The sequence below is a fragment of the Podarcis raffonei genome, chromosome 3 (assembly GCF_027172205.1).
Source record: "Podarcis raffonei isolate rPodRaf1 chromosome 3, rPodRaf1.pri, whole genome shotgun sequence".
Classification (NCBI taxonomy): domain Eukaryota; kingdom Metazoa; phylum Chordata; class Lepidosauria; order Squamata; family Lacertidae; genus Podarcis; species Podarcis raffonei.
The window spans coordinates 35,156,208-35,168,760 of record NC_070604.1 but is presented as its reverse complement, the minus strand read 5'-3'; the positions used below and the strand labels follow the sequence as shown (position 1 = coordinate 35,168,760).

General features: G+C 40.3%; 1 protein-coding gene across 1 annotated transcript in view; it reads left to right on the top strand.

The window, feature by feature from the left end:
- The window catches only part of COL21A1 (collagen type XXI alpha 1 chain), an 85,046-nt gene that overhangs the window by 56,016 nt on the left and 16,477 nt on the right, over positions 1–12,553 (top strand). Inside the window, exons 18-20 of the mRNA XM_053381091.1 lie at positions 7,534–7,578; positions 7,978–8,031; positions 12,028–12,081. Coding sequence (XP_053237066.1) covers positions 7,534–7,578; positions 7,978–8,031; positions 12,028–12,081 — 153 coding nt within the window. The remainder of the gene's footprint in view (positions 1–7,533; positions 7,579–7,977; positions 8,032–12,027; positions 12,082–12,553) is intronic.

Genomic DNA, 12,553 nt, shown 5'->3' with positions numbered 1-12,553 from the left:
TTATAGGGAGGGCATGGGGGTAGGAGAGGAAGAGGAAGTCCAGCAGTGCGAATGGAATTCCATTGGATACAATGCTAAGACTGCTGGGCCATTGGTTGGACTGTGCCCAAGTTTTTTTAATGGCTAATTCTTCCAATGCAGAAGAGAATTGAGTAAGAAAGTTTGAAGAGCAGCAGACTAGACATGTCATCAACAGTAGTGATAGCAGATGAAGGGATTGGTGTTAAGATATAGCTAACAACAAGAGCAGGTATGGTGGTCTGAGTACTAGCCAAGGAAAGATTTTAAGGATATTTATTTTCTCTGAAGACTCTTTAAGTTTTTGAACAGAGATCAGATACATAAAATGGCACGTTTGAGTTTCTATTTAAAAGTAGTGTTTATCCCTGTTGCTCCTGCAGAAAACTTCTGTACAGAGAAAAGAATGATATATTGGAGATGTGGGTCCTGTTGAATAGGGTTAATTCTACAAAGGACTTCCCCAATGGCTATTTTCCCCTTAAGCCAGTGAATCATGAATTATTCCATACAATTTATTCTAACACTCCCAGAGAGTGGCACTTTTCCCATTTGTAGTGCTTCCAAAGATCCTGTTTCCCTTGATGGTTTAACAATTGCATGAAAAATCTGTTTTGTATTAGCCTTTGATTAGAGACAGGCATTCCTTATCATTTCAGTTAATGCAACCCTTGCAAAATTTGTATTTTTTAATGACACAGATTGAATTTAACAAGTTTTGTGGCAAGGCCTAAAAGATAGGCCTGATCTTTTGATCACCCAGAAATATTACCCTTACAATTAAGGTAATGTCTGCCTTTCCAATCAACCGCATACAGTACATTGGCTGTTAACTTACTTGGGCTATGAATCTGTGTGTTGCATGTAAAGAATTCGTTTAGTGGCTTTCTAAAACAATTCCAGAACTCAAGATGGTTTAAGTGTGAAGCAAACTTTTAAAAGGGGTTCTGAATGCCTTTCTTGAACATCTTCCTTTGGGCCCAAGCCAGCCCTGTCACTTAAAATGAATGCAAGTTAGGAAAGAGAGTAAACTATACCCGGAAAGCAAAGGAAAAACCCAATTTTGTAGGCCCTTCTGGGGTTGAACAGACATTAAGTAGCCTTTGCAGCTGCTGGTAAGTGATATTTGAATAGGAAAACAAGGCTGATGGGAAACTACTTTTATTTTAGCAGCCTCTAAATTGTGCAGGGCATTTCTCAATGTTCCATATATTAATCATTAACTTTACTATGCTTGTTTCGGAGATTCACCGAGATATTCCAGATGTGTCATTTATTGGTGACTCATAGGAAAGTGGCTGAATTCAGAGAGGCTTGATCCAGATACCTCTCTAATTGGGGCTGCGCTGCCAAAAAAACTTAGGATAAAGCCTAATTCCCATAGGTGATAATAGGCTGCGGCATTTCTTCTGCTCGTTTCAAGGACTTGCTTCATTCTACCTTCTTGCCATCTCATTTGCCCTTATCAGAGAGAGTCAACTTGGTATCCTCCAGATGTTGGACTACAATCTGCCACAACCAATGTTGGCAGTGGTTGTAGTTTCCCACCATCTGGAGGGGCGCCATATTGGCTTCAGAACAAATGCCAGGTGTGTATCGTTCAAGAACAAGTGACTGAACGCCTTGCTAGTGCCCATGTGAAACTCCCTTCTGGAGATAATCCCCTCTCTAAGGCAACCTTTGTCAGGCCTCCAATAGAGCTATTTCTCAAATTCCCACAGGCAGCCCATGTGCCACCTGCACGCACAAATCTGTGGATTTAGGACACTGATCAAACACTGATATTAGAAGAGGAACAGGACAAGACAAGACATTTCTGGCCTGCTCCTAAAATTATTAGGTACCAATAATTTCAACAACTACAATATAGATCAATGAGGATCCTTTACTAGGGGTAGAGTTGGCACACCAGTCAGTTGACCTGTCAAATATAATTTGGCTGTGGCCACCCACTGTCAAGAATTCCATGAAGCCAGGAATACTATGTGTAGGTGGTGGTGGACTAGCTTTGACAAGCATCTCTATGGTGTCATTAGTTAGCAAGGGCAGGAGTGAGACTAGCTTGTGTCCAGGAACTGTGGCTGGTGGTGCCATACCAAGTATGGCAGCATGGCAAAGGTTCTTCTACTGGGGCTTTGCTTTTACCTCAGGCATCTCCACAAACAAGCACAGAAACAGTCACCATTGGAAAGGTCACACCAGCAAGGGCCACCCATACTGTTTTGAATCTGACTTCTATTTAAATAATAGTTATCCCTAGTTTTATTTCTGTTTAAAGTTCTTCTTTAAAATAAACAGTTGTAACTATAGGCTGACCTGGATATTCCTCAATAAAAGTCAAATAGAGTAGCTTTTGAGTGCACTGTCTGTATTTACAGAAACATTTTAGTAATTCATTCTGATTTTTTCGAAACTTGGTTTCATCGTTTCACAGTAGCTGCTAATTTGATTTTTTTAAAAATAGCATCAGTATAAAAACTGTTGGTGGTTATAGTATCTCTGCTTGTTTAGTTCTTGTAATATTCATGCTTTAAAAATACTGGTTCATTATTTGATAATGGGCCAGTCAAATATCCAATACTACATAGGGATTTATACATTTAACCTACACAGTTTTAGGTGGGAGGCGGGGTAGGAGGAGGAAAGAGCCCCCTGTTGCAGGATCATGTCCATCACTGGATCTCTCTGCCCATTTTCTCAGTGTCTTTCACAACCCGTTTAAGGCTCACCCCACAGTTTGAGAGCTCATGCTATGTTTGAAACTTTCATTGTTGATCTTCTTGCCAAATGTTCCATAGTCTGGTTATTCTCCTGCCAGCCTTCTGTGTATCAAGGAAGAGATATTGTGTAACTAGGAAATTTAATTTTGAAGGAAAAAGTAAATGTGTCTGGCCTGTTAATAAAATCCATCCAGATGATGACTGATTCTTCCATCACTTGTTCTTCATACAAATGTTTGTACCAACAGCATCAGCCTTCTTTGCGCATTATCCAAATGGGGATATTGAGGAGGGCAGTGGGAACAAACATGTTGGTTTTGCCCCCTTCCACCTTGCATCTTTGTTAGTTGCTGAATCATGGAAGATACGTAACTATAGGCAGGCAGGGAGCTGGTTGTGTCCATGGAAGATCCCTACACAGTTTGCAACATTTCACAAACTGGAATGATGAAAATGGGATGGAGGGGTCAGAGGTGTTGTCCCTGATGCTTTCCTTCATGTTTTTACTTCTCTACTTGGATACTTCCTTGAAGTGGGCTACATAGAAGATTCAAAAAGGACAACTTGTTTTGGGGTGTGTGTGTGTTACCTCACTTTTTGAAGGTGAAATTCACTATTTTGCTATTGCTGCTGGTGACCCCGCAGCTTTCAGAATTACAAGCCAGCTTTCAGAATTACAATAATTCTTCAGAAAACAAAAATGCTTAAAGCTAATGAATGAATGAAAAACACTTGGGTTTAAGCCTATTGGCTATTACCCCACCTAAAAACAAAATAATGTAAGTCATGTTTAATACCATGTTGTGGTGTTCATGGATTACAGGATATTGGGGCATGATCAGTTTTGGGAGAATGTTGGAACTATGAAAAACCTTGAATTAAGAAAATGAAAAATCTCTGTTGTTGCTCTTTTTGTCCATGTAATGGTGAATCAGCCAGAAAATACTTACAGATTAATTTACAAAGTGTTGCCTGAGTCTCATTTACAGAACATCTCACTTGGGTTTCAGTCTTCACTGACTACCAGATAATTTGTGAATTCAGTTCATGGCACTCGCTTTTAAATCTAATGCTCTGGTTTGAGTCCAGGCTTTTTTGAAGGAACTCCTTTTTCCTCATGAGCCTGCCAAGACCCTGCCTGCTCCTTTGACACCAGAAACCTGGCCTCTTAAAATGCAGAACAGGGAATTTTTGGTTGTGGAACCCAGATTGTGGATCTTCTTGACGAGGAGCAGATGGCATGGTGGAGCTGTGCTGCTCTCCTGACCTCCCTCTGGCACAGTCACTGCTGCATCTGGCAGGAGCACTGAGTTGGCTTGATTGGCAGTTTTGTACTGTGCCAGCCTTGCCATTGCCTCTTCCCTATGCCCTCTGCCTAGTGTGCTGCAGTGAATTAGCCAGAGGACAGTCAGATGGGCAGCACAGTTCCGCCCCACTGTCCACTGTTGTCCTTACCTCACCAGGTCCTGATTGGCTTTTTGAGATTCTGTTAAGAACTTGTTTTTCATTTTTGCCAAGCCTTGGGTTGGTTTAAGATATTCATCCGGTGCTACTGTTAGTTATTTTTAGTTGTTTTTGGTTTAAAGGTCTGTTTCTGTTTATTATTTTCACATTGTGTTACATTTTTTAACTTGGTTATGAGGTGCTTTGGGGCCCCATGGAGAGCTGAAAGGCAGGATATATTTTGTTGAAGAAAAGTATAAATTAAAAATGTACAATGGGGGGGGGGGAATGGAGAGTCCTGGGCCCTTCAGTATAACATGCAGACGGGCCTGTTGATGTACTGTTGTTGGTCAAGTTTATTTGTCCTGTATAAGTCATGCGCTCTGTAAGAATAATTGCTGTAGCATTGATTCTGTGTTTGCTTACCATACACCCCCCCAATCTTACCACCACGTTCCTACAACTGATGAAGTGGACTCTAGTCCATGAAAGCTTGTTCCATAATACAATTTGTTAGCCTTTAATGTGCCACATGGCTTTTGTTGATTTTTGTTTACTTTTTACTTTTTACTTTGCTCTGAAGCGCATTTTAGTTTTCTTTTCTTTCCCTGGCAAAGGCAGCTAGACAAAATGTGTTTTCACCTTACTTAGCTCAATTCATGGGCATGAAGCCCAGTTGCTATTGTATTTGGAAGAGTCAACATCAAGAAATTCTGCACCACGCCGAGATTTCTTGAATTGCTGGAGTTCCCAGCTTCAATTTATATTTTGAACTCATAGTTTCATATAATGCTTTGCAGCATCTCTCTGCAGTAATTGGTTTGTTTGTTTGCTTATATTTAGCCTGCAACATTTTGGGTGGAATTCAGTGTTGCACTGTTCCATTCGTTACACCTGTGCAAACATTCTAGCTTGCCAGACGGAATGAAAGCTCTCCTCCCCTGCACAATGTTCTGGGGGGTGCTCTCAAAAAAGCCAATTGGGGGTTTTTTTTTTGGGGGGGGACCCAGAAATCCACGCACAGGGCTCCTGCTGATGGGCTGGTTAGGTCAAACATTGCCTTTTGCATTTGGGTCCAGTTTAGAAAGGATAGCCTGTTCAAAGAACCAGTTTGCCATTCCAGATTGAACCTTCATATACATTACTGTGCTTGACATGCTGAAAAGTCCACAACTCAGCACTAGGGTATGTGTATGTTAATCACTCTGGTTTAGTTTCCCATCCATACAACAGACACAGTAGTGACCTACCTCACAGGGTTGTGCGGGTCAACACAATAGAAACTGGGAAATGCTTTGCACATTTGCTCTAGAAACGATTCTCAATACTTGTAGCAATCTATCCATGTTGCCAATATATAACAATACAGATATCTGAATCCACCCCCCCCCCGAAAGTTGTGCTGTTGACGGTGTAGGTCTTTGCTCATGTTGTTCCGTAGCCAAATGTCAAAAGTCTCACTAGTAGCGTTATTCCAATCCTGTTAGGTCTTGCTACTAACTTCTGAATACAGTGCTTGTTGCTGCTGAGGTCGGTGAGGTTTGCTCCCTCTTCAGTGTGCTTAAAATTACAGACATTTGAAAAGCCATTTCCCTCGGTGTTTTTATAATTACCACCTAATGGGATAGGCTATGTCCAGGTCACAAGATCAACATGTGCCCTTCCAGTACAGGACAATTCTTGGCAAGCAGGTCACGTGACACCTTCACAACAAGCAGGATCAGTTTTGCGTGTTGTCATTTCAACAGGGCTTTGCGGTAATGATGGCAGCTTCCGCTTGTCAGTCAGTCAGTTTTATTGCACATAGCCAAAGGCTGCCACAATGTACACGGAATCATTCAACAATTAAAAGAAAATCTACTGGATTGATACAGAAAACTTAAAACATTTATATTATCAAGACGTTACCTACTCTAAACAGAGCTATAAAAGTACCTTAATATACAGGTTAAGACAATAAACTATAAAATTTATAGGCTAAAATTATCACATGGCCGCTAATATATTAAAAAATAATGTTAATTAATACAATGTACAATTATATTCGGAGTTTGGTGATAAAGATAGAATATAGCTTGATGTAGATAGGGTCAAATAAATTCATCTCCTTTACAGTTGCTGGCTACCTTGGGTATATAATTTGCTCTAATTTTCCTAGCGGCAGTTGCAAAGAGTGTTACATGCCAGGTCACATACTTATCTGTGTCTGCGAGGAGGAAGATATAAAACAAGCCATGTGACCGGCTCACTTGTGGCCTGATCCAAATTATGGTAGCTGCCATGTGTCCTGGTGGCCATTTGAATGAGTCACTAGAAATACAGTGTGGGGAGATAGTTCAGGGCAATATTGCCAAACCAAAAAGAAGCATTATAATCAGGTAGTAGAGACACTGAGTACTTTTCTCAGTATTCCCCTGCCAGTGTTCTTTGGTGTAGGAGGGAAAGGTCACAACCCAACCCCCAGCTACAGTGGGGGTGGGAAATGGGAATAAAAATGAAAATCCTCACAGGAGCAGAACAGGAATAACTGTCTTTTTTTCTCAGAAATTTTCCAAATAGAAAAGTAAAAGATGACTAACCTAGCCGCAACCGGAGCTTCAGATAAACCAGCTGTTTTTTAGATATATATATATTTTTAAAAATATTCTCCTCCAGGCCAGTATTTCAAAAAATGAAAAGGAAGTTTCATACAAAAAAACAAGAAGCTTACTGGTAGCGGGCTTTCTGAAACCAAGAAAACAAACAAAATGCCATATACACAGAGATAAAACATTCATAAAATAAAATCCAATATAGCATTTGATAGAAGTGATATTTAATGCCAAAGGACTGAACCAATTTTAAAGTGGGTAGTATAACTTGATAGGTTAGAAGCAGAAGATACAAACTGTTCAGCAAAGTAAAGTCTAGGCAAGAATATTAATACACCTGTAGTTGGTGATGTGGAAATTAGAGATTTCAAATGCTATATTCTATATGCATTGTCAATCATTCTGGGCTGGTTCGTATGTACACAGTTCAAGAATCTTGTCAATTCACTGAGTGAGTGTGTACCCTGCCTTCTCATCATAAGGAGCAATGTGCAAAGTTGTCAGGATGCACAAGTTTATGATCAAGTGTGATTTTTCTGCTTGAAAATTGTGATGGACTAAGCAAATTTTGGGGTGCAAACACACACAAATGTATCTTGCACCTCATGTTGCCTCATATGCATGATGGAAGGTGCGTGCTTGCCTGTTTCCATACCCATATCTATGGGAACCCTGCACAGTAAATGTGTAAGCAGCCCTAAGTGACAACCTTAAATAATGTTGTTTCATTAACTTTCAAAATGTTTCAACTTCTTTTCAAGGGAATGCCTGGGATCCCTGGAGTTCAAGGAATAAAGGGAGAAAAGGTATTCATAAAGATATAAAATTATAATACAGCAATTTTTACACACACACACACACACACACACATTCTGTGACTGCTTAAACTCTTTGGGTGGGGTCCACTGATGCCCCTTTCGCTGATGGAAGACATCTGTCAATGGATGGGGAGGGCGAGATCCCTGAAACAGCAGGTGAGGTGTTGGGGGGAGGAGAGATTGTGCTAATATAACAATCGCCTTAGCACTATGCTGAATTCAGCACTATGCTGAATTCTAGCTCTTACCAGGGATGCAGTCTAGTTTATATCCTTTAGTTTTAAAAGGTAATCATGGGTTGTCACTGGTGTAGATGTAAAACGGGGTATTCTTTGGAATTCATATTACAAATACTGAATTTATTTGAAATTTGTTCTTGCATTTTAGGGTGAAATTGGACCACCAGGACATGAAGGAACTAAAGGATCACCAGGGACACCTGTATGTCTGTGGTATTGTATTTTAACAGTTTTTTTTAAATTAAAAAATAGAATTATGGAATCAATAAGTTCATAAGACTGAATTAAGCAAAGGGACAAATGTACAGTATGGACTTGATAATCAAATCGACTTCGTTGATCATATTATTACTGCAGAAAATACAAACAATATTCAGTTTCTTAAAAAAAAAAAAGTCAAGTGTTACAGTCCATTGAATATAACTGCACTAAATCAAGCCTCAAGAATTAGAAACTTTAGGTCAATACTGTAAGCACACCATTCTGAATTGTATTACATTTACGGTGAGTATTGTGTGTAAACTTCCCCTAAAAAGGGTAAGCTGTCTGGTATCCCAAAGATCCTTCGAAAGGCTTGCGTGTGAGCTTTCAAGAGGACAAATGTCACCCATTTATTTGGGAACTTGAAAGCGATTGTTTCCAGTTTATTAAGCTCTTTTATAACTACGAGGCGCCTCTGTTCTGTTCTGGTAATAACTTCCACAAATGATCTCTTTTCCAGAGTGGATGGTATTAATTTTCAGCAGATGCTAGGCCTCATCAGTGTAGTTCAGAACTGATGGCAAGTGGTGCATCTTTCATTTTGTTGGTGGAGATGGTTTTGGAGGAGCTGGAGCTTTAGTCAGCTTTACAACTTGTGAATATGACTTCTGTTTGAATTACTCATACGAGAGACTTAATCAGCTGAAACCTTGATATATATAATATGGCACTAAGAGATTGCTGTTGCAAGTATTGGAGACAGTGGCCTGGCGCAGACATCTTGCTGGCCACCTCCCAGCCTTGGTCAGCAGATGGAGCTGGGAAGCGTGCTGTGTGTGTGTTTATATGCTCTCTCTTCCGCTTGAAAATCACTCCAAGTCTTCTTTGCTTAGAGTTATATTGTTATGCATTATATTTGCACTGCTCCTAGCTCTCACCGGGGATGCCGTCTACTTTATATCCTTTAGTTTTAAAAGGTAATTGTGGGTTGTCACTGGTGTAGATGTAAGGAGGAGAAAATTCATGAAAGAAGAGGGGCAGGAGAGCAAGCTTGTGAGCTTGTGGCATGCTCCTAATCTCCTCATGTATTTAGGTTGCTAGCATTAACTCTGCACCAAGCCAATAAGGAAGCCAAATGGAGTGTAGGCTCTTGTGTGTGCTCTGGAGCACAAACAGGAACTTTGCATCAGAATGACAAAATTAGTTCACACGTGGATTGGAATTAAATTCTGCTCACAAGTGTGGAAAGCTATGAGAAACAACCTAAGGCTTGCAAATTTCATCCATCCATCCATCCATTCATCCTGCAACTCTTTCCATATAACATTGTCCATGCATGTTGCAGCAACTTGCCTGTCAACCTTTATTTTCCTGGAGAAAAATAGGAACAGTTTTCCGTAGTAAATAACGTTGCTGTCATGTATGTAGGCTGTTATGAGTTGGTGGAGGGTGGCAGACCCCTCTAATCTCTGGATCCAACAAAGGTTAAAAGCTAATCAAGACTTCTAATTCTGGGAAATAGCCAAGCTAGCTTCCTGGTGAGGTGATGGGGGATTAAGGGGCTTGGTGCAAGAAGGGAGATGGGTGGGGGCCCTTTCCTCATCAGATGAAGTCAGTTGCAAAATTTAAAGTAGCAGTGATGTGAGCCAGTGGAAAGGCAGTAAACTGGATTAAGAGTCAGAGAGCAATGTTTGATGTCTGTTTGAATCCAAGGCTGTGGCAATGGGAGATGCTGTGAACCCCTCCATCGCAGGCTCAGGTTGTATTCATGCATAAATAAGCCAAATATCATAGAGACACTCTGCCATGCCTTATTCCCAAAGGAAACACGAACCCTGGGTAAGCTGCTGGAAACAATCCCTGGAATCTCACACTGCTTGGAGATTGGGGTAGCATGCAACATGGACCTTAAATATCCCACAAGTTTTATATTGTTTTATTATTGTTAGTAATTGCTGTCTGAAAGCTTTGCATTGCCTGTGTTCCAGGTTTAGATCTGCCCTGTGCTGTTTTGTTCCAATATAATTTCTATTTTCCTAATGTCTTAACTGACAGCTATTCTGGTTCCTATAATTTTGTGGGATTCATTTCCTGGAGGATTCATTACTATTTTTATTACCAATTTAATTACCGAACCATTTCATTTAATTACCAGTTTATTCCCATTTTATTCTGTCTCTATTTCCCTTTTAAACATAGATGTACTCTCAATGCATGGAATATTTGAATATTGTGAGTGCCACAAAGGAAAATTGACCAAAATATAGAGTTGGTTTTTCCTTCTATTAGTCACACAGTTTGTTCCAGAAAAGAACAGATGGAAATCCTGTTGACAGTTTATATGTAATACATTAGGGAAATTCAGTAATAAATTATTATTAAGTAACAATTATCCTCATTATGGTTGCCAGTTTCAATAATTTATTGATTTATCTGCCACAAGATTGGAAAAGGAAGCAGTGATGGCTAAATTATTTTGTTTTTACTCAAGTGGAAGCCTTACATATGAAATCTATTAAGTGATGAAACAATAATTTTATACATTTTATCTTATTTTTTAAAATTGTTGTTTCATCACTTAAGATTTCATATGTAAGGCTTCCACATACTGTGCAAGTAAAAAGATTTTAGTAAAGTACTGATTAAAAAATATATATCTTAGAATTTTCCCATTAAAAAGTACAGAGCTACCTCTCATGACCTCGTAAAACTCACAGGAAGATCCTTCTTTCAATTCCTTGCACTTCAGTTGTGTGATAGAAAGAAGGCAGAAGTGCTCAGCACCTACTTAGCCACTGTCTTGACCCAAAAGGAAAGCAGTGCCCAGCCTGGGGATAACAGAATAAATGATGCAAGGAGGGAGCTGCAGCCCAAGATAGCAAAAGAGGTGGCAAAGGAACACCTAGCTACTTTAAACGAACTCATATCTCCAGGGATTTATGAGCTGCACCCAAAGATACTAAAGGAGCTTGCAGATGTAATCTCAGAGCCTCTTTCTATAATCTTTGAGAGGTCCCTGCAGACTGGAGGTGGCCACATGTTGTAAAAAGGGGGGGGGGAGAAGACCCAGGTAACTTTAGACCAGTCAGCTTGACATTAATACCAGGAAAGGTTCTGGAACAAATAATCTGAAATTACCTGGGTCTTCTCCCCTCAAAAACAAGTCATGTGAGACAAAACTCATTTCTTTTTTCGATAGTTACAAACTTGTTGGATCAGGGGAATGCTGTGGACGTAGTGTATGTTGATTTCTGTGAGGCTTTTGACAAAATCACCCATGATATGCTTGCGAGTAAGTGGGTAAAATGTGAGCTGTATGAGGTAACCGTTAGGTGGATTTGTAGACGGTTGACTGACCGAACCCAGTGTGTGCTTACTAATGGTTCCTCATCATCCTGGAAAAAAGGGACAAGTAGGGTGCTGCAGGGTTCTGCCCTGGGCTCATTGTTGTTCAGTGTCTTTATAAACAGCTTGAATGAAGGAATTGAGATGATGTGCATCAAATTTGCAGATGACAACAAACTGGGAGGGGTAGATAGAATCGAGATTCAAAATGACCTTAACAGATTGCAGAACTGGGGCCAAACTAACAGAATGAAATACAGTAGGGACAAATGTTAGATCCTGCATTTAGGCAGAAAGAACCAGCTGCACAAATATAAGATGAGGGACACCTGGCTTACTAGTAGTACCGGTACATGTGGAAAAGACCTAGGGGTCTTAGTGGACCACAAGCTTAAACTAGTCAACAGTGTGATGCAGCAGCTAAAAAAGCTAACACTGTTCTAGGCTGCATCAACAGAAGCCAAGCGTTCCAGTCAAGGGATGTAGTAGCACCACTCTATTCTGCCTCTACAATTCTGTAATTCTATAAAGTATATGTTTAATTCTGTCCCTAAATTTTAAGATCAAGACACAGCCTGCATATCTATTAAGATTTGACTGGGTAGGCTCTCCCTCTGATTATTTACTGGAGACTTTTATTTCTGTTTCTTAGGGTCTTCCTGGACCTGAAGGATCATTGGGTTTACCTGGAGGGCCTGGGCCGAAGGTATGCTGTATGCCTCTAGGCTGAATGTTTAATGCCTTGTGATTTTAGCTTTTGCAGACATCAATTTTAAGGAAGTGGGAGGGAATTAAAACATATAAGGAGCTCTGTATGCTGTGTAAGCATATTGAGCTTAGTCTTTGGGAACAAAGTTCTGGAAAACATGGCGACATCAGTAAATTAATGTGAGAAACGAATGCTTCTTTGGTCACTTTATTGTAGCTTACGGTGGAAACAATATAAAAACCCTTCCCACATTAATTGCATGAAGGGCTCCATGCACCAAAAGGGGTTGTGAGGCCTCACTTCTTGCCGTACCCTTGAGGTCACATGACTCCTTGGTGCTGCCTCCAGATGTCCACATATTAATCATGTACATCCCAGCTGACACAATCTGCACAGGGAAGCCTGTCTGATCAGGGTACCAGCTCCTGGGCCGCCTGTGGTTTTCCCAAATCAGCATCTATGTTCTTTT